The sequence below is a fragment of the Sciurus vulgaris genome, assembly GCF_902686455.1.
Source record: "Sciurus vulgaris genome assembly, chromosome: 6".
NCBI classification, from domain to species: Eukaryota; Metazoa; Chordata; class Mammalia; order Rodentia; family Sciuridae; genus Sciurus; species Sciurus vulgaris.
This window is the reverse complement of record NC_136466.1, coordinates 77,752,415-77,773,050: the sequence shown is the minus strand read 5'-3', so window position 1 is coordinate 77,773,050 and position 20,636 is coordinate 77,752,415. Positions and strand designations below refer to the sequence as shown.

At 33.7% G+C, this 20,636-nt stretch overlaps 1 protein-coding gene across 8 annotated transcripts in view; it reads left to right on the top strand.

Annotated features, from left to right (window-relative positions):
* The window catches only part of FER (FER tyrosine kinase), a 513,195-nt gene that overhangs the window by 136,159 nt on the left and 356,400 nt on the right, over positions 1–20,636 (top strand). For 7 of the 8 annotated variants that reach the window (XR_013764376.1, XM_079143515.1, XM_079143514.1 and 4 more), the window contains 3 exons: positions 890–1,027; positions 1,595–1,714; positions 20,258–20,380. Coding sequence is in view for 6 of the 8 variants with exons in the window: in XM_079143515.1 (XP_078999641.1) it covers positions 890–1,027; positions 1,595–1,714; positions 20,258–20,380 (381 nt within the window). In the remaining 2 variants the exon portion in view is untranslated. Of the gene's footprint in view, positions 1–889; positions 1,028–1,594; positions 1,715–20,257; positions 20,381–20,636 lie in introns of those variants that run through there. The other variant, XR_013764377.1, reaches the window with a different exon arrangement.

The following is a 20,636-nucleotide window of genomic DNA, read 5'->3' as shown; positions in this document are numbered from 1 at the left end:
GTCAAGTGATTTGTGTACTCATTTAAAACTAGCATTGCCTGAACCAGTTTTAGTTTTTTTAACCCAAATACTTTATTTAAAGTAAAGTCGTTGAGAGAACACTTTATAATAAAGGAGCTTTGTGAGTAATGAATTTGATTTATGAATAATAATTTTAGAAAAGTAAAACAAGACATGTGTATTTATTTATTTGAGGCATATGCAAGATAACCTTGTCTGTCCATACTTGCTGTCGAGGCCATTAATGACTAATGGCATATTTTTATCACATAGCATTTTAAAGAAGGGGATCTGGTCTTTGTGACAGAATGATTATTTTCCTTTTGCATTTATTAGACCTTTCACATTTATTAAGCTTATAACTTTGATGACTTTTTTTTTTGCTACTGACTTGAGGTCAGGAGAAGAGATTTAGATGTCTTTGATGGTATAGAACCAGTTGAACTAAGTATTATTAAAAAAAAAATAAATAAAGATCCGGGAGCAAGACAAGAACCAAGAAGTAGCGCATGTGAAAAGTGGTAGGCTCTAGAAAGGGATATTAAAAAAACAGGAGTTGATCAGAGTTCCATGTTATGGAATCTGAAATTTCTATGAAAGTATAGAAAATTATCAACACTGGCTCTGCATTTTGGATCTGTTCAGTACAACTTGAAAAGGTAATGCCCTTTTTTAGATCATTTGCAATGATTGTAGTTGTTCAATGTAAATAGTTACTCTGTAATCCCTTTTTTTGTTCTCCAGGATTGAAATAAAATAAGGTATGACTGAAATCACCATCTATAAATTCTGATAGTACATTTCTTATGTGTGTTGTTCTGAATCCTTCTTGAGTCTGTTTTTTTTGATAAAACTTTAAAATGTTATAAAATTTTGTTTTTGTTTTCAGAAAAGGTATATTTGATGAATACAGCCAGATAACAAGTCTTGTTACAGAGGAAATAGTGAATGTTCATAAAGAGATTCAATTGTCAGTTGAACAGATAGATCCTAGCACAGAATACAATAATTTCATAGATGTTCACAGGTATGATATTTTCATTCCTCTTTAAATATTTTTGAAAATATTTTTCTGCCATATAATATTTAACAAAATTAAAGTAAAAATATTTATGAAACTATTAGTACATAGTTTATTACAGATTAATTTGTCTGCTTTTGGTTTTCAAAGACTTTTTCAATGTTGATAACTATTTTATATAATTATTTAAAGATTTGTCAGTTACTATATCATTGCTTTAATCCACATTTAATACATTAAATTGTTCTTTTTTAACATTTATATAGAATAATACTATGAATTTACATGTGTATTAAACCTTCTGAGAGACTGATTACTTTTTTTCATGCGTGCATCTTATTTTATCATGTTAAAATTGTGATGGAATGAAGCAGGTAAACATCTGTTTTCTGTAGAGGAGGAAAGTGAAGCTCAAGTTACAAGAATAGATCTTTGAGTTTGCTTTAACTTATACTGTGTTTACTTCATTAATATAATTTTGAATAAGAATGAATATTCTGCTTTTGGTGTGTACTCAGATATATTTTGGTAGTATGCTAATATTGATCAGAATTATTTGGCATACTTTACTAGAACAACAGCTGCTAAAGAACAAGAAATTGAGTTTGATACTTCCTTATTGGAAGAAAATGAAAACCTTCAGGCAAATGAGATCATGTGGAATAATTTAACAGCAGAAAGTTTGCAAGTAATGTAAGTATTTAGAAAATCTGAACAGTTAAAAGATTAATTTTATTGTTATAATTTATCAAATTTAAAAAATCTTCATTTTTGCAGGTAATAAAAAGTAAATTAAATTTGTTTGATTAGAGTGACTTATTTTGAGAAATATGTTAATTTTACTCATTGTCACTAATTTTGGTAATTCTGATAATCCAATTTTTCTGTGATGTTACATTAATTTGCATAATTATTGCTGATGTCTTACATTGGAATAATGCTTTGTTTTCAAAGTGTGTGTGTGTGTGTGTGTGTGTGTGTGTGTGTGTATACTAGGGATTGAACCCAGGGGTACTTGACCACTAAGCAGTAACCCCAGTCCTTTAGTTTTGTTTTTTATTTTGGGACAAGTCTAAGTTGTTGGATTTGGCCTTGAATTTGTGATCCTCCTGCCTCAGTCTCTCAGCTAGTTGGGATTTTAGGCGTTTGCCATTGTGTTTGGCAAAATTTTATCTGATTTCATCCTCAGTACTTATTGGCAGAACCATTTTGGAAACAAGTACACTAATTGTTAGAGATAGTAGGGACACTGAGGTCAGGACATTTAGCATAGAATTTGACTTTTAATTGAGTTCTTTCTAGAATCAAGGATGTCTTCTATTACAGAAGTGTCTACAAAATTAGTTTCTTCTTTGTTGTTTCTGATACATAAAGTTTTAAAAGAGTTTTGAGAAATCTTAATGTATCTTTTAGTACTTTTCAAACATTAAAGACAATTAATAGTGCTTTTTGAATATATAAAATATATTTAAGGCACTATACTGTTAAATATTTAACTTATCTCCTGATTTTGTTCAGGGATATCACAAAGAAACTTATTTATGTCTGTACATAAATAAGTACCAGGGATTTATAACCCAGGAGTGCTTAACCACGGAGCCACATCCTCAGCCCTTTTTAGTATATTATTTAGAGACAGGGTCTCACTGAGTCGCTTAGGGCCTTGCTAAGTTGCTGAGGCTGGCTTTGAACTTGCAATCTCAGCCTCGGGAGCCACTGGGATTACAGGCATGTGCTATGGTGCCCAGCCAAGAAACACATTTATTAGTAAGTATTGTAAGTGCCTATCTTTGTGTCAGAACCATAGTTAGAAGTGATTTCTCTTTAATATTGAACTTGTAAATTATTTCACTTATCAATTTTTACCCCAAATAACAGTCAAAAGTTCTCATCTAATGTAATTAATCTCCTTCAGTTGTTCAGTAACGTTGTAGTGGTACAGATAATTGGCTCACGTAGGATTGGAGAATTAGTTTTGTAAAGGTGTTTGAAATATTTAAAGCTGGTCATACAGAATTGAAGTAACTAACAAATGCTTTTGCACAAATCTCCTGTTAAAGATATGGGTTTAATAATTATGGAGGATTGACCACTAATGAGAGGAGTGGAGGCATGGGCGTCTTCTGAATTAGATTTTCCTGGCAGCTCTACTGGGTTTCTTGAAGCTGTTCTCCAAGTTTTTGATGCCCTCTACTGGGGTCTCTTTGACTATTGACTTTGACCATTGACATTTACGTGTCAGCTATTTCTAAACTGGTAGTTTTCACCTGGGCAGATTTTGTCCTCCAGGGAACATTTGACAATTTCCAGAAACATTAGCCACCGATGCTGCTAAACATCCTTTCATGTACAGGACAGTATCCCATGTCAAAGAATTATCTGGCAACAATACCACTTGTGCTGAGGTTGAGAAACTGTGCTGTAAACAACAAATGAGTTGAACTCATGGGCAAGATGGTTGTAGTTTCTCAATTCCCGTGTAGTGAGATATTACATTTCTTAATTCATGTGTTGCATGGTAAAGAAATATGGTATAAATTGCCCCTGATTTTTTTTTATCACTGTCTTGCTCCCAGATAACATATTTATTTAACAAAATAATTTTGTCGTATATTTAAGGTTGTAAAGATTAGTACCTTCAAGAAGTTTATACTCAAATTGACAATTTACTGAGTAAACTCCAAAAAAGAACAAACATATAAATATTGGGGTATAATGGGGTAAAATTTTAAAAAGCTACCTGTTATAAGCTTATGTTATCAGAGATTTTATAACTGAAGAAGAATTTGTTTTTATTTCTTTTTAGGGTATAATGAGAATGGAATTAGTTATGCTTATAAATCATTGTTTCTTAATCATGGTGATAAAACAGTGAGGAAAATATCATAAATGAAGATAATAAATCTTTGATAATGTGTTGTAAGATTTAATTGCTTACATCTTACTGAGGGGAAAAATTGAGCTACATTTCATTGCACAGTATTTAGGATGAGTTTAAGATTAAGGTTTCTTCAAGAATTTTATTCCAAGAAAGACTTGGCAATGTTAAGATAAATTTAAGGTAATTCCATTAAAACACATATATACATATATGTATTTTTTTAAATTAAGAGTTACTTTCTTTTACTATAGTGTTAACACTTTAGAGTTAACACTTTACTTTCCTGAAGACATTAAAGTTGTTAATTTATTGATTGTATTGAAATATTTCAATAGAAATAAAAGAAAGGAACAAATAGCTATTAGAAAAATAAATATAAATATCCAATAATCATGGGAAAAGATACACTCCATTGACAAACAAACATAAATTTAAAAGAAAGAGGCTATTTCACCTACCAGATTGGCAGAGATATAAGTAATTTGATAATAGCCAATGTTTTGTATGGCATAGAGAAATGAGCCCTTTTATCAAGTGTTGTCAATGTAAATTGATACAACTTATGCCATAATATTTTGGTGAAACTGTAAAGATTACTTAAACTCTGTTTGATGGAAATCTAATGACATAATTTATTCATGACAAAGTTATTGCCTTAACCTATCTAAACATGTACCACAAAACATTTTATCATAATCTCATTATCTAGATGCCAACTATATTTATATTGGTGTGTATGCAAACAAGAGTTAAATTTAGTGATTTATAGGATTATTTCCTTTTTACAGAAAGAGTGTTTGTATCTTACCCTGTGGTGGAGGGCTGTTTCTCAGGTCTGATAATGATTGGCACTGAACATCTGAAGTTGTATACTTCTCATCACACATGCTTTTAGGTTGCATTACTTTCAGACTTGAATTTGAGGTTCCTTTGTTTGCTCTGTTATCTATAACTACTCTTCCCCAGCTTTTTTTTTTTGGGATCTACCTTCTTTGCCAAGTGCTGCAAAGGGTACTATATATAAGAATATATTATAAATAAGAATTGATTTTTTAATCAGCCACTTGTTAAAATTGAATATACAAATATTTCTTCTTATCTGATCACTATTTAATTAAATAATTTGGAAATCATTAATTTTAGTTCATTAAGTAACAAAAACGTTAGGATACATAATTATGAACATAAGAATATATTTAAGTGCTTATTGTGATTTTTGTTATTTTGAACAGATGAAACATACATTTGAGATATATTGCAAACTTCCATTGAGTTATAAATTGGCACCTTAGCAGTTTATAGTAAATTATAGATAGGTCATTCCAAAGTAACATTAACATGTTTGTCAAAGGAGTAATTTTGATTGATTTTAGCAAAATAGTAAGGTTAAGGTCTTATTTTGTTGTTTTGTTCACTCTATTTTCTAATTTCAAATGAGGTATCATTATTATATTAATTTCTAGCAATAGGACATATATTATAATTCTACAAGATTGTGTAAAATGTATATATCATCTTATATTCTAAGGTAAAGTCCTACCTCAGGCCTCATGCTTCTCATTTTTTAAAATTATTTTTTAATACATTTTTAAAAATTATTTTTAAATTTTTTTAATTTTTAAAATTATTTTTTACAGACTGCATTTTGATTCATTGTATACAAATGAGGTACAACTTTTCATTTCTATGGTTGTACACAATGTAGATTCATACTATTTGTGTAATCATACATGTACATAGGGTAATGATGTCTGTCTCATTCCACCATCTTTCATACTCTTGCTGCCTCCCTCCTCTCATTTCCCTCTATGTAATCTAAAGTTCCTCCATTCTTCTCTCAGCCCTCACCACCATCCCTATTATATCATCATCCACTTACCAGGGAAAACATTCGGCCTTTGGTTTTTTTGGGATTGGCTTATTTCACTTAGGATGATATTCTTTGTTCCCATCCATTTATCTGCAAATGCCAAATATTATTCTTCTTTATGGCTAAATAATATTCCATTGTGTCTATATACCATAGTTTGTTTATCCATTCATATTTTAAAAATTTAAAATCACAACAGGTTTAGCATTTATTATGGAATATAAGTAGAATCTTTTAAACAAAGAATGCTAATTTTCTATATAGAAAAGTGATTCTTCCAGATCTTATAGGGCATGAGTTGACAATCTATATGTAGCCTCTGAACCAGTCTATCTTGCTGCCTATTCTTGTGCAGCCCATGAACTAAGAATGGTGTTTATTTTTAAATGGTTGAAAGAAAATCAAAAGAGGGATTATATTTTGTGTTGCATGAAAAGTGTATTAAATTTGAATATCAGAGTACATGAATAAAGTTTTATTGGCACACAGTCATGTTTATTCATTTACCTGTTGTCTCTGGGTGATTTCCTGTTACAACAGCAGAGTCAAGCAGTTGTGTTGTGACAGCAACCATATGTGGCACTCTCATCACTTCACACCACTGCCTGGCACAAAACAAATCTGAGTGACAGAGTTATAACTCAGCACCATTTTGAGTGCTACACATATTGGCATACTGGCACATTTTATTTACTTTTTATTATCAGTTCATGCCTATTGTGTCAAAACAAGAAGAGAAAATGGATTTTGAATGCCTTACTTTTAAGGCACAGTACAGTGTGGATTGTTTTGTTACTGAATTACATGGTAAAGCCTTGCATTTATTGTGCAGTGACATTATGCCTGCTACATGCTGACTGTACTTAATTAAAGTCATATGCTCATTGATCAATATTGATATTCAATGGTACCAATCTGTGTGGAGAGACATTTCCAGTGATGAAATATGTAAAATCTCATTGTATATCTGTGCATTAACAGTTGAGCATTTATAGTTGATTTTGATAAGCACTAACTTTCAGCTTCAAAGAAGGGAGGTATTATTACCCATAAGTGATTCATAGGTTAGTATTACCATAAATTATTTTCAATTATTATTGTATTTTAAATTTGCCAATAAAATATTTGTGAATATTTATTTTCTCTTTTTTTATACTACTACCTACATAGTATCCTTGATTTTACTTTTTGGTGGCAAAGCCCAAATAATTATTTACTGACCAGATCTTTACAGAAAACACTAGCTCCTATTGTCTAGGATGACACTAACTTAACTTATCCAACTATGTGAATCAGTGTGTATCCAACAGGATGTCAAATGTTTCAATATTCCCTCCCTTCTGAAACAGAACCTTAGCTTTACCAAGTCTGTCTTTGGTTTGTTTCACTTATCTCAGCTCAGGGTTGCTCTCTGGTTGACCATATACTAGAATTTTATCTAGCTATGTTCAAGGAATACTTTTTTTTTTTTTTTTTTTTTTGCTGTACTGGGGACCGAACTCAGGGCCTTGTGCTTGTGAGGCAAGCACTCTACCAGCTGAGCTATCTCCCCAGCCCAAAGGAATACTTTTGAAATGAGTGAGTTGAAAGAGCTAGAAAAACATAAAAGAATTAGAAGGCAGATATCAAGTTAGGAGGACAATTTGAGGAAAACATAAAAACTGTATGGAAGAAACAGATAGATTTGTTGGATTGGAGGTGAATTAGGTTGGGTATTAGGAGGTGAATATATTTAACAAATTTTGCTTGGTTGATTAGGAACTGCTTTCTGTTTAATCTTGAGAAAAGTTTGTAACAATTTGTGTCAGGGTATAGAAAGTCATTTGTAAAATGTTATGCTGCTGCTATTACATTTTAAAGAAGAGACAGCAAGAAATAGTAGTTTATTTCTTCAATTTATGTTGCAGTAAAAAAGGAAAAGAGATATCCGAAAAGTTACTTCAGGCGATTGTAACCCTTATTCCATTTAGTTTTTATTAACCCAAATGTTACAATTAAAATGACAGTATTGGAAATTTCATGTAAGAAATAAAAGTTAGGATGATTTGTTTGACAAGTCATTTATAATTTTTAGGATATTATGTTTAAGAGTACTGTAAAATTTAGATAATGATAGATGATAGTAAAAGGATAAAGGCTGTATTGTTTACGTTTTGAAGACTTGCTATTATCTGCAATAGATGTTTAGGTCTTTGTATCTTTCAATAAAATTCAATCTTAAAAAATTATCCAGTTGAACTAAAATGAAGATATAGAGCTCAGTGTTATAATGTTTACCTAGTAGTCATAGTGCCCTGGGTTTGAACCCTAGCACAGCAAGAAAAAACATTTCTAGTGAATGCATAAGGATGATAAAATACGTACAAAAGAACATAGATGAAACTAAAAGTTCTCTTTGCCTCTTTTTGTAGACACCCTGTCCTTGCTAACATCCGGGGTTAATTCATGAAAAAAGTTTGTATGTCTTTCCAGAATCTGTATACAAACATGTCAGGGACGTTCGCCTCTGAGGGCACAAACATATACATTATTTTTTATTTAATTGAGGGTTATTTTGTACATACTCTTTTTCTTTGGTACCAGGGATTGAACTCAGGGGCATTGACCATTGAGCCACATTCCCAGCCCTATTTTGTACTTTTATTTAGAGAAGGGTCTCACTGAATTGCTTAGCACCTCACTTTTGCTGAGACTGGCTTTGAACTCACAATCCTCCTGCTGATTTGCTGAGATTAAAGGTGTGCTCCACTGCGCCCAGCTGTGCATACGCCTTCCATCACCCTCTTTTTTTAACATGTATGAAAACTTTTTAATGGTGTATGGTATTTTACTTCTGGCATGTAGTATAACAAATTTAGCTGTTTATTTATGGACATTTAGGTTATTTCTAGTTTTTTTCTATTGCCAAGAGTATGTCTGAGTTTTGTGAGACTTGAAGCTTATAAGATTGAGTAGGAAAAGCATCATTAGCAGATCTTTGCCCTTTGATTATTGTGATTATAGGCAGTGCCTCAACGAATGACCTTGAATTCATGTCTTTATGCACTTGTTGAAGCATGTATTCATTTATATGCTGTATATTCCTATATATAAGCATATATTCATATATACACACATATATGATAATTTTATGAAATGAAATTACTTAGAGGATATTAGTCAAGAGAGTGGACTCAGGATTTAAGCTGCTTGGACTATAATACCACTTTTCCATTTTACCACTTCTGCCACTTTGGCCAAAATCCTTATCCTCCTTGTGCCTCAGTTCCTCAGATAATGATAGTTTGTTATAAGAATTATGTAAATTTAAATTTTTAAAGTGCTTAAAACTGTATTCGACACTAAATAAATGTTAATTATTATGTTACTTTGTGAATTTCTTAGGGCAATATTCTATAATATTTAACTGATTTACATGAAATTACCTTGATATTTGATTTTAAAACATAAAAAATAAGCCATTTGAACTGTTACTGTTATATTTTCATATAAAACATGTGTAATAACATAATGTTGAATGGTGCTTTGACATTTGCACATTATATTATCTATACATAATCTGTAACTGGTAGGATGTTTTTTCTCAATCTACTCACTACTCACTCTAGGGTTTTTTTTTTTTTTTTCCTTAGAGGCATTGTGGTAAGAAGGGAAATACTTTCTCTACATAATTTCATTCCTCTAAATAAGCTATCTTTTTTGTTTTGAAGTCTGTCTTAGTAGAATGTAAGTTTGTTCAGGCAAACTTATTTTATTGTTTAAATGAATTAAAGAATTTAAAGAATTCTTTAAGGAATTGTTTAAATGAACAATTGAGGACTTCAGAATAGAGGTGAATGGAAAATAAAGCAGGAATGGAATAATTCAGAGGAAAGAAACAAAAGTTAGAATAGAGAAGAAAATGATAAAAGAGAGGGAAAGGGCTTTTTATTGAATTCGATTTTTTTTGTAGCTTGGCCAAGACAGTGGAAAGAAACTGGTTCTTTGCTGTTACCCCAGGTGGGGTGGTGGAAAGTGATTGGGATGGTTTCTGAGGTAGAGCCCTATGTTTTATACTTCTTCAAGGATTAAATGAGATCATATGTAAGGCAAAGTTTTATAAATGGCAAAGCATTATGTATTATTTATTTATTTATTTGTATTATTATGTATTATTTATTTATTTAATTATAATTATTTAGTAAGTAACTTACTAAATCAGGATTGAAATATAGCTTTCTGGAAAATGATCTTCATAATTTTAATATATTAATACACTTTTTATCTGATAGTCACAATATGAAGTATTCCATGCAGGTGAATTTTTCAGATAGTGAAAACCCCTATCTTCATTATATTAAAAAACATAATTTTGCTGGGTGTGATGCAAATTGCTTAAGAATACATACATACATATCTTATTAAAAATGCTCATATTAATTTGACCTGTACCTGATGACTGGATCATTATTATAAATTTAACTCATTTTGTTTTGCCTTAATTTATTAATGTCCTCAGAAACCTATTGTGATTTATCATGTTAATTCCAAACAAAAATGAAACAATCTGGACTGCCATATTTTGAATTCTGATTATGTCTCTTAGGTTTGCTTCCTCTTTTACCTCTGTTACCTATTATTTAATAATTTAAAAAATTGACTTCATTCTTTTTATAAGAAATTAAAACATCATAGGTATAGAATAAGCTATGAAAGGTGTCCTTGGCCTTAAATCATCCCTCACCCCAATCCCACACCCCTCAGTTTATTGATAAAAATGTTGTTTAGGTCATCTGGAGTCATCTTGTGTTTCTCCTATGTACTCACAAACACATACACATAAATATACACGGATCTCATTAGTCTGCTTGAACTGCCACATGTGTTACTAAAGGATGTGTGGCTTGAACAATAGAAGTTTATTTCTCAGGGTTTTGGAGGATAGGAAGTTCAAGATCAAGGTACCAATACCTTCAGTTGCTAGTGAAGCCTCTTTTTTTGTCTTGTAGATGGCTGCCTTCTTCCTGTGTACTTATATGACCTCTTTGTGTGTTTGTGTGTGTGTGTGTGTGTGTGTGTGTAGTGAGAGAGAGACAAAGAGAGTGCATGTGAGCATGCACAAGGCTACAAATAACATTATCACGTGGAGATTGGGGCTTCAACAGATGAATTTTGGGGTCCACATGTGCAAATACATGTACTTTAATCTAGATTAGAACAATGTATTCTTCTACATCTTCCCTTTTTTATTATTTAAAATTTAAAAAATTTTTATAGACTGCATTTTGATTCATTGTACACAAATGGGGTACAACTTTTCATTTCTATGGTTGTACACAATGTAGATTCACACCATTCATGTAATTATACATATATATTAGGGTAATACTGTCTGTCTCATTCTACTCTCTGTCCTTCCCACATCCCCTCCTGCATCATTTTCCTCTATACCATTCAAAATTCCTTCATTCTTCTATTTCCCCCTGCCACCCCCTCATTATCATCAGCCACTTATCAGAGAAGACATTTGGCCTTAGGTTTTTTGGGCTTGGTCTATTTCACTTAGCATGATATTTTCCAACTTCATCCATTTACCAGCAAATGCCATAATTTTTCCTTCTTTATGGCTGAGTAATATTCCATTGTGTATATATACCACAGTTTCTTTATCCATTTATCTGTTGAAGGGCATCTTGGTTGGTTCCACAATCTAGCTAGTGTGATTTGAGCTGCTGTGAACATTGATGTGGCTGCATCACTGTAGTATGCTGATTTTAAGTCCTTTGGGTATAGATCAATGAGTAGAACAGCTGGGTCAAAAGGTGGATCCATTCCAAGTTTTCTGAGGAATCTCCATACTGCTTTTCAAAGTGGCTGCACCAATTTGCAACTCCACCAGCAATGTATGAGTGTGCCTTTTTTCCCCACATCCACACCAACACTTATTATTGCTTGTGTTCTTGATAATAGCCATTCTAATTGAAGTGAGATGAAATCTTAGGGGGGTTTTAATTTGCATTTCTCTAATTACTAGAGATGATGAGCACTTTTTCATATTTTCACCTGTATATCTTCTTCTGTGAAGTGTTTGTCCAGTTCCTTAGTCCATTTATTGATTGGGTTCTTTGTATTTTTGGTGTAGAGTTTTTTAAGTTTTTTATAAACTTTGGAGATTAGTGCTCTGTCTGAAGTGAGTGTGGAAAAGATTTTCTCCCACTACCGAGGCTCTCTATTTACATTATTGATTGTTTCCTTTGCTGAGAAAAAGCCTTTTAGTTTGATCTATTCCATTTATTGATTCTTGCACTTATTTCTTGTGCTATGGGGGTTTTGTTAAGGAAGTCTGGTCCTAAGTCAACGTGATGGAGATTTGGGCCTACTTTGTCTTCTATTTGGTGAAGGGTCTCAGGTCTAATTCTTAGATCATTGATCCATTTTGAATTGGATTTTGATAGGGGTTTAATGCCATTTTACTGCATATGGATTTCCAGTTTTCCCAGCACCATTTGTTGAAGAGGCTATCTTTTCTCCATTGCATATTTTTGGCACCTTTGTGAAGTATGAGATAACTGTACTTATGTGGGTATATCTCCATGTCTTCTGTTCTGTACCATTGGTCTACCTGTCTGTTTTGGTTCCAGTATCATGCTGTTTTTGTTACTATTACTCTATGGTAGAGTTTAAGGTCTGGTATTGTGATACCTTCTGCATCACTCTTCTTGCCCAGGATTGCTTTGGCTATTTTGGATATTTTGTTCTTCCAGATGAATTTCATGATTACTTCCTCTATTTCTATGAGAAATGTCATTAGGATAATTAGAATTGCATTAAATTTGTATAGTACCTTTGAAAGTATGCCATTTTGATAATATTAATTCTGCCTATCCAAGAACACAGGGGATCTTTCCATCTTATAAGGTTTTCTTCAATTTCTTTCTTTAATGTTCTGTAGTTTTTATTGTAGAGATCTTTCACCTCTTTGGTTAGATTGATTCTGAAGTATTTTAGTTTTCTTTTTTTTTTTTTTTTTTTTGAGGCTTTTGTGAACAAAGTTGTTTTCCTCATTTTCCTTTCAGATGTTTCATTGCTTATGAATAAAAATGCTGTAGATTTATGTGTGTTGATTTTATATTCTGCTATTTTGCTGAATTCATTTATTAGGTCTAGAAGTTTTCAGGAGGAGTTTTTTGGATCCTGTAAAAATAGAATCATGTCATTGGCAAATAGTGACAGCTTGAGTTCCTCTTTTCCTATTTATATCCCTTTAATTTCTTTGGTCTGTCTAATTGCTCTGGCTAGTATTTCAAGGATGATGTTGAAAAGAAGTGGTGAAAGAGGACATCCCTGTCTTGTTCCAGTTTTTAGAGGGAATGCTTTAAGTTTTTCTCCGTTAAGAATGATGTTGGTCATGGGCTTAGCATAGATAGGGTTTACAATATTGAGGTATGTTTCTACTATTCCTACTTTTTCTAGTGCATTGAGAATGAAGGGGTGCTGTATTTATTAAAGGCCTTTTGAGCATCTACTGAAATAATCATGTGATTCTTAACTTTAAGCCAATCAATGTGAATTGCATTTATTGATCTCTGTTTGTTGAACCAACCTTGCATCCCTGATCATTGTGCACTATCTTTTAAATATATTTTTGCATGTGATTTGCCAGTATTTTGTTAAGGATTTTTGCATTTATGTTCATCAGGGATATTGGTCTAAAGTTTCCTTTCCTTGATGTGTCTTTGTCTGGTTTTGGTATCAGAGTGATACTAGCCTCATAGAATGAATTTGGAAGGGTTCCCTCCTTTTCTAATTCCTGGAATACTTTGAGGAGTATTGGTATCAGTTCTTCTTTGAAGGTCTTGTAGAATTCGGCTGAGAATCCATCTGGTCCTGGGCTTTTCTTGGTTGGTAGGCTTTTGATGACTTCTCTGTTTTGGTGCTTGGAATTGATCTGTTTAGATTGTACATATTCCTGATTCAGTTTGAGAGGATCATATGTCTCTAAAAATTTGTCAATGTCTGATATTTTCTATTTTGTTGGAGTATAGATTTTCAAAGTAGCTTCTAATTATGTTATGTATTTCAGTGGTGTCTGTCATGATATTTCCTTTTTAGTCACAAATTCTAGTAATTGGAGTTTTCTCTCTCCTTCTCTTCATTAGTATGGCTAGGGGTTTATCAATTTTGTTTACTTTTTCAAAGAACCAACTTTTTGTATTATCAATTTTTTGAATTGTTTCTCTTGTTTCAGTTTCATTGATTTCAGCTCTGATTTTAATTATTTCCTGTCTTCTACTATTTTTGGTGTTGTTCTGTTCTTCTTTTTCTAGGGTTTTTAAATGTAATGTTAGGTCATTTAGTTGTTGACTTTTTATTTTTTTAATGTATGAGCTTTTTTAATGCAATGAGCTTTCCTCTTAGTACTGTTTTCATAGAGTCCCAGAGATTTTGATATGTTGTGTCATTGTTTTCATTTACCTCTGAGAATTTTTTTATTCTTCCATGATGTCTTCTGTTATCATTGCATCATTCTATAGCATATTATTTAGTCTCCAGGTCTATGAATAGTTTTTGTTTGTTATTTTATCATTCGTTTCTTATTGCATTCCATTATGGTCTAATAGGATACAGGGTAGGATCTCTATTTTTTTGTATTTACTAATAGCTTCTTTGTGGCATAGCATGTGCTCTATTTTAGAGAAGGATCCATGAGCTGCTGAGAAGAAAGTATAATTGCTCGATGAGGGATGAAATATTGTGTAAATATCCATTAAGTCTCTATCATTGATAGTATTATTTAGTTCTATAGTCTCTTTGTTCAGTTTTTGTTTGGAGGGTCTATTCAGTGGTGAGAAGGGTGTATTAAAGTCCCCCACTATTAATGTGTTTTGGTCTAGTTGATTCTTAAAATTGAGAAGGATTTTTTTTTTTTGATATACATAGTTGCTCCATTGTTTGGGGCATAAATACTTAAAATCATTATATCTTGCTGTTTTATGCTTCCCTTAAGCAGTATGAAATGTCCTTCTTTATCCCTTCTGACTAATTTAGGTTTGAAGTCCACTTTATCTGATATGAGGATGGAGACCCCTACTTTTTTACTGGGTTCATGTGCATGGTATGTTTTTCCCTATCCTTTCATCTTTAGTCTGTGGATGTCTTTTCCTATGAGATGAGGCTCTTGAAGCCAGCATATTGTTGTGTCTTTATTTTTAATTCAATCTGCCAGTCTGTGTCTTTTGATTATTGAGTTTAGGCCAGTGACATTGAGGGTTATTATTGTGATATGATTTGTATTCCTGGTCATTTTGGCTTATTTTTGGTTTTTAGCTTGACTTGGTTTCTCCTTTGATTGACTTTTCCTTTAGGGTAGTTCCTCCCTTTGCTGACTTGTATTGTTCCCTTAAGCAGTAAGAAATGTCCTTCTTTATACCTTCTGACTAAGTTAGGTTTGAAGTTAACTTTATCTGATATGAGGTTGGAGACACCTACTATCTCCTCACGAAATATTTTGCTGAGAATGTTCTGTAGGGCAGGCTTTCTCTTTGTAAATTCTCTTAATTTTTGCTTACCATGGGAGGATTTTATTTCTTCTTCAAATCTGAATGTTAACTTTGCTGGGTATGGGATTCTTGGTTGGCATTGGTGTTCTTTCAGAGCTTGAAATATAGTGTTCCAGGCCCTTCTTGCTTTTAGAGTCGGGGCTGAGAAATCTGCTGACATCTGTTTTGGTTTCCCCTTGTATGTAATCTGATGCTTTTCTCTCACTGCCTTTAAAATCCTATCTTTATTTCATGTGTGAGGTATTTTCATTATAATGTGTCTTGGTGTGGATCTGTTGTAATTTTGTACACCTTGTGTTCTTTAGCCTCTTGTATTTGATTTTCCATTTCATTTTTCAGGTTTGGGAAATTTTCCAATATTATTTCTTTGAACAGGTTGTTTATGCCTTTGGTTTGTATCACTGTGCCTTATTCAATTCCAATAATTCTTAAATTCGGTCTTTTAATGATATCCCATAATTCTTGGAGGTTCCGTTCATGACTTCTTAACATCTTCCCATTTTTTCAACTTTATTTTCAAGATTAAATATTTTGTCTTCATTGTCTGAGATTCTGCCTTTCACGAGATCTATTCTGTTGGTGATGCTTTCTATTGAGTTTTTAATTTGGTTTACTGTTTCTTTCATTTCAAGTATTTCTGTTTGGTTTTTTTTTTTTTCCCCAGAATCTCTATCTCTTTATTGAAGTGTTCTTTTGTTTCCTGCATTTGCTCTTTTAACTGTTTACTGGAATGGGCATGCGTTGCCTGCGTTTGCTCTCTTATCTCGTCTTTTGCTTCATGGATCATTTTAAGTATGCAGATTCTAAACTCTTTCTGTCATTTCTATTGCCATGCTGTCTCTGGATTCTATCACAATAGCATCTTGGTTTGTTAGGGACACTTTCTTTCCTTGTTTTTTCATATTGTTTCCATATATTCCCCCTTAGCAGTGAAGATCAGAGATACTGAAGTTCTCCCCCTGCAGGCTTATTATGACTCTGCAGTTTTCCACTACCTCTCTTTTGAAGGGGAGATCAATACCAGTAGCATCCAATATAGACAACATGCAGCCCTGAACCATATAGCCCCTATAAAGACTTTAACATTATTGTAATGAAAAGGATCAGTTCGATTACTGTTTACAGTATTTCTAGTTGTGAACAAGAGGATTTTACTGTTTACAGTATTTCTAGTTGTGAACAAGATGATGGGGAAGGGTGTAGGATGTAAGTGAGTAAATAGAGGTACCTGTCAAAGGGCCTCCAGTCTCCTGTAGGTGCCTCAGGAAGGGAGCTGCCCTTACAGTGATAATGGACATGTCCTCAGGAATAATTCAAATGCCTGCATCAGCCTCCAAGGAAGCTGGGGAGCCCCAGGGAGGGTACTCTGAGTCAGCACAGAGGCAGGCGCAGTGTCCCTCAGCAGTAGGGGAGCAGGCAGGCAGGCTCAGCTACAGCCTCCATCCTCGGTGTGGGGGCAGGCTGGGGGGCTCAGTATCGGCATCCGACCTTGGGTTGAGGGGGCCGGGCTCAGTGACAGCATCTGTCTGAGGTGTGGGAGTGGGGGGGCTGGCAGGCAGGCTCAGTGATGGCATCTGACCTCGGTGTTGGCGGGGGGCAGGCTGGCTCCCTACAGTGCATCTTGGTGAATGGACAGTGGTTCAGCAGCTAATGTCAGTTCAGGGAGGAGAAGGAATATTCTAAGAAGAGAGATTATCATGTGGGATTCAGTTTGGATCAAGTGGAGGGATGTGGGAGAAGTGGACCACAAATAATTTTATTTATGTATATTCTGAACTCCTTTTCGGACATATGTTGTACGTGCTGTCACTGGATTCTATTAATATAGAATCTTGGTTTGTTTGGAACATTTTCTTCCCTTGTTTTTTCATGTTGTTAATGTATCTTCCCCTCCAGTAGTGCAGATCTGGGGTATCGCAATTTACCCCCTATAGGCTTATAGCGATTCTGTAGGTTTCCAAAACCTCTTCTTTAAGGGGGAGATCAACATTAGCAGCACCTAGTACAGACAGTATGCAACCCGAACCCAAATAGCCCCTATGAAGATGCTAACAACATTGTCATAATCGACAGAGTGGATGAGTTTAATTATTATTTACAGTATGACAAATAGATTTGCAATAAGGTCTGCAGTTTTTAATGGAGGAAAAAGAGAATGGGGAGGGGTATAGAATGTAACTGTTAATGGGATAAGAAAAGAGTATATTGCAGTTCTAGATCATAGAATGAGTGAAACTGTAAATAAGAAGAAGTTGGTTGTTAGCATGAGAAAATGGAGAAAGAGACTGATGGAACAGGGAAACAAAAGGAAAACAGCAAGAAAAGCAAAGAAATAAAAACTTAAAAATTTTCAAAAAGGAGAAAAAAAAGAAAAAAATCTGCACTATAACAGTTATATATTATCACACCTCCCAGTCTTCAGTAGTCTGATGCATGAGAGGTACTTGACAATGAACTTCCAGTCTCCAGCAGGCATGTCAGGATGGGATTTGCCCCACCTAAAGATGGGAGCGTCTGCTTTTAGGATAATTCAAGATGGCCACACTGGCTTCCAAATGTGTCGGCAAATGGGGACCTGCAGCTTGGGGCGTGGGCGTAGTTGACCGGGGATCCTGGAGGCGCGGTGCAGTTGGTCAGGCAGGGCTCTTGGAGACAGGGTGTGGTTGGTATGTTTGAGGGGTCCTGGAGATGGGGCGCAGTCAGTTGGTCTGGGGTTCCTGGTGGTGGGGTGTGCTCAGTCGGTTGGTAGGTTCTAGAGGCAGGGTGCAGCTGGTCAGGCTGAGGGTTCTGTCAGTCCAGTTGGGAGTCCTTCAGGTCCTGGCTGTTGCCCCAAAATGGTGGCAGCCATGTGTATCCAAACTTGTGGGTACTGTGACAGTGGACTTCCAGGCAACAGAAGCAGCTGGAAATCCCATGGTGTTCTGCAGTTGGTCTGCAGGCTACTGGTGAAGGAACCTCAGGCAGAGTGATGAGTAGGTGAAAGTCAGGCGATGGGCAGGCAAGAGGCATGAAACAGGCAAATGGTGATGATAGGTGCCAGTCAGTGAACAATCTGTACTGAAAAAGTAGTCAATATGCTGGCCGATTGCAGGTGATCGCACTCGACAAATGGCATAAACAGCAGGGGGATCGATAAGTAGCAAAGACTACCTCACAGAGAAACAGATATCCTCTGCTTGAAACCCGAATTACAGAGTGTTAAGGAACGAAACTTCCCTCTAGTCTGCCATCTTGGATCTCTCTACATCTGCCCTTTTAATTTAAAATTATGTGTTAGAAAACTCTTGCTGGATGCTGTGGAAAAATCCCTGTAATCCCAGTGGCTCAAGATGCTGAGGCAGGATGATTGCAATTTCAAAGTCAACCTCAGCAAAATTGAGGCACTAAGCAACCCAGCAAGACCCTGTCTCTAAATAAAAAATATAAAATAGGACTGGAGATGTTGCTCAGGGTCAACATCCCCTCAGTTCTATCCCTAGTACCCCTCCCCAGAAAAAAGAAAACTCTCAGATGTGTATACCCCACTTTTTTTAGGGGCTATATGTTCTTTTGTATCACAAATGAATTAAAATGTATTTAGCCATTTCTCTATTAATGAACATTTAAATAGTTTTCATTTTTTAAAAATGAGAAACACCACTTTAATAGGAAATTTCTAATAAAGTTGAAAATAAAATCAACAAGCATTTGTTGTTAATAAAAGTACAAAGTTATATACTATGGACTTAATAGATATCTTAAGTTGAAATAAGTACTTGATAGTTTTTTAAATAGAAGTTTTGTTCTTTATAAACAGTGTTGCAAAAAACAACTTCATGTAGACTAATTTTGTACATATTGTACAGATGTTTTGAAGACAGGTGTTAGACGGTCAAAAATATTCTTATTTAATATTCAAGAGACAATTCTAAGTTGACTTTTGAAAAATTGGACCTGTTTTGTCACATTTATAGTGTATGAGTGTTTTCTCTTTTCTTTATTTTTTTTACACTACATTGTGAATACTGGACATTATCACTCTTTTTTGTACTTGTCAATCTCAGTAGGTTAATTATAAGTTACTGTTTATTTAATGATCCCAAGGCAGTGGATTGTGGGTTATGTACTAAATAATTCTGTGTACTTATTGATCATTTGATTTTTTTTTTTTTTTTTTTTTGATGAACTTCCTTTGGGTCTTTTGATCATTTTCATGTTGTGTTATCTTCTTCTTCTTTTTTTTTAAGAATTATTTTCTTTTATTTATTTATTTATTTTTGGGTTATCTACTTTTTAGGAGTTTTTATGCAGTAAAAAGAGCTTTTGCTTATAATTTGCACTGTTAATATTACAATGAAACTTCTAATTTTTCCTTTTGCTTTTGACTTTTAATTTATGATCTCTTGAACTTCAAACAAATTGATGTTTTTGTAGAGTTAGATTATTTAATATTTTCTTTCGTCTCATTTGGGTTTCATTCTTACTTTGAAAGGCTAACCATAAATATTTTAATGTTATATAATAGATGTGTTTTAATGATAGCAGTATTTCCATTAAGGAATGGATGCATTTAATGCAACCATAAATTATTTGGTCTATGAGTACATATTAATTTTGTATATTAAATTATCTTCACATCTATGTAGAAAATACTTTGAAAACATTAATATTATTATATATGGACATAGGGCTTACCATCCTTTGAAACTGCTATGCAGCTGAATTTCACTTTGTTTTCTTTAAAATAAGTATCATAGTGTCTATCTCATAAGATTGTGATAAAGATTAAATGAGACAACTTAGCACTTGAAACATGGCTAATGCAACAAAGGAATGGACATTTTAAATTAAATTATGTGTGGCTCTTATTTTAGACATCACCATGTTAGAGTGTGAGTGCTTTCTCCATAAGGGTAAAGTCTACATAATTAATGTGTTGATTGATAATATTGAAATGGCCATTCTAGGTTGAAAACTTTAGCAGAAGAACTTATGCAGACACAGCAGATGCTTTTAAACAAGGAGGAGGCTGTCCTGGAGCTAGAGAAGAGAATTGAAGAGTCTTCTAAGACCTGTGAAAAGAAGTCTGAGTGAGTAAAAGAAAAACTATTGAAACAAGAAAACTTAATTGGTGAAATTTTACAGAAACAGTTTAGTGCTATGATATTATGACCATAACATTTCCAGAAATGAAAACTTCAATTTATGTATAAAACTTTGTGTAGTTGAGTTACTTTCCAGGACTCCTAAAAAGTGCTTCTGCATTTTTGTAGATGTGGTGTGCACTAGAAAAGTGATTCCATGTTTTTGAAAATATATTGTATTGATCATATGGTTTGACGCTTT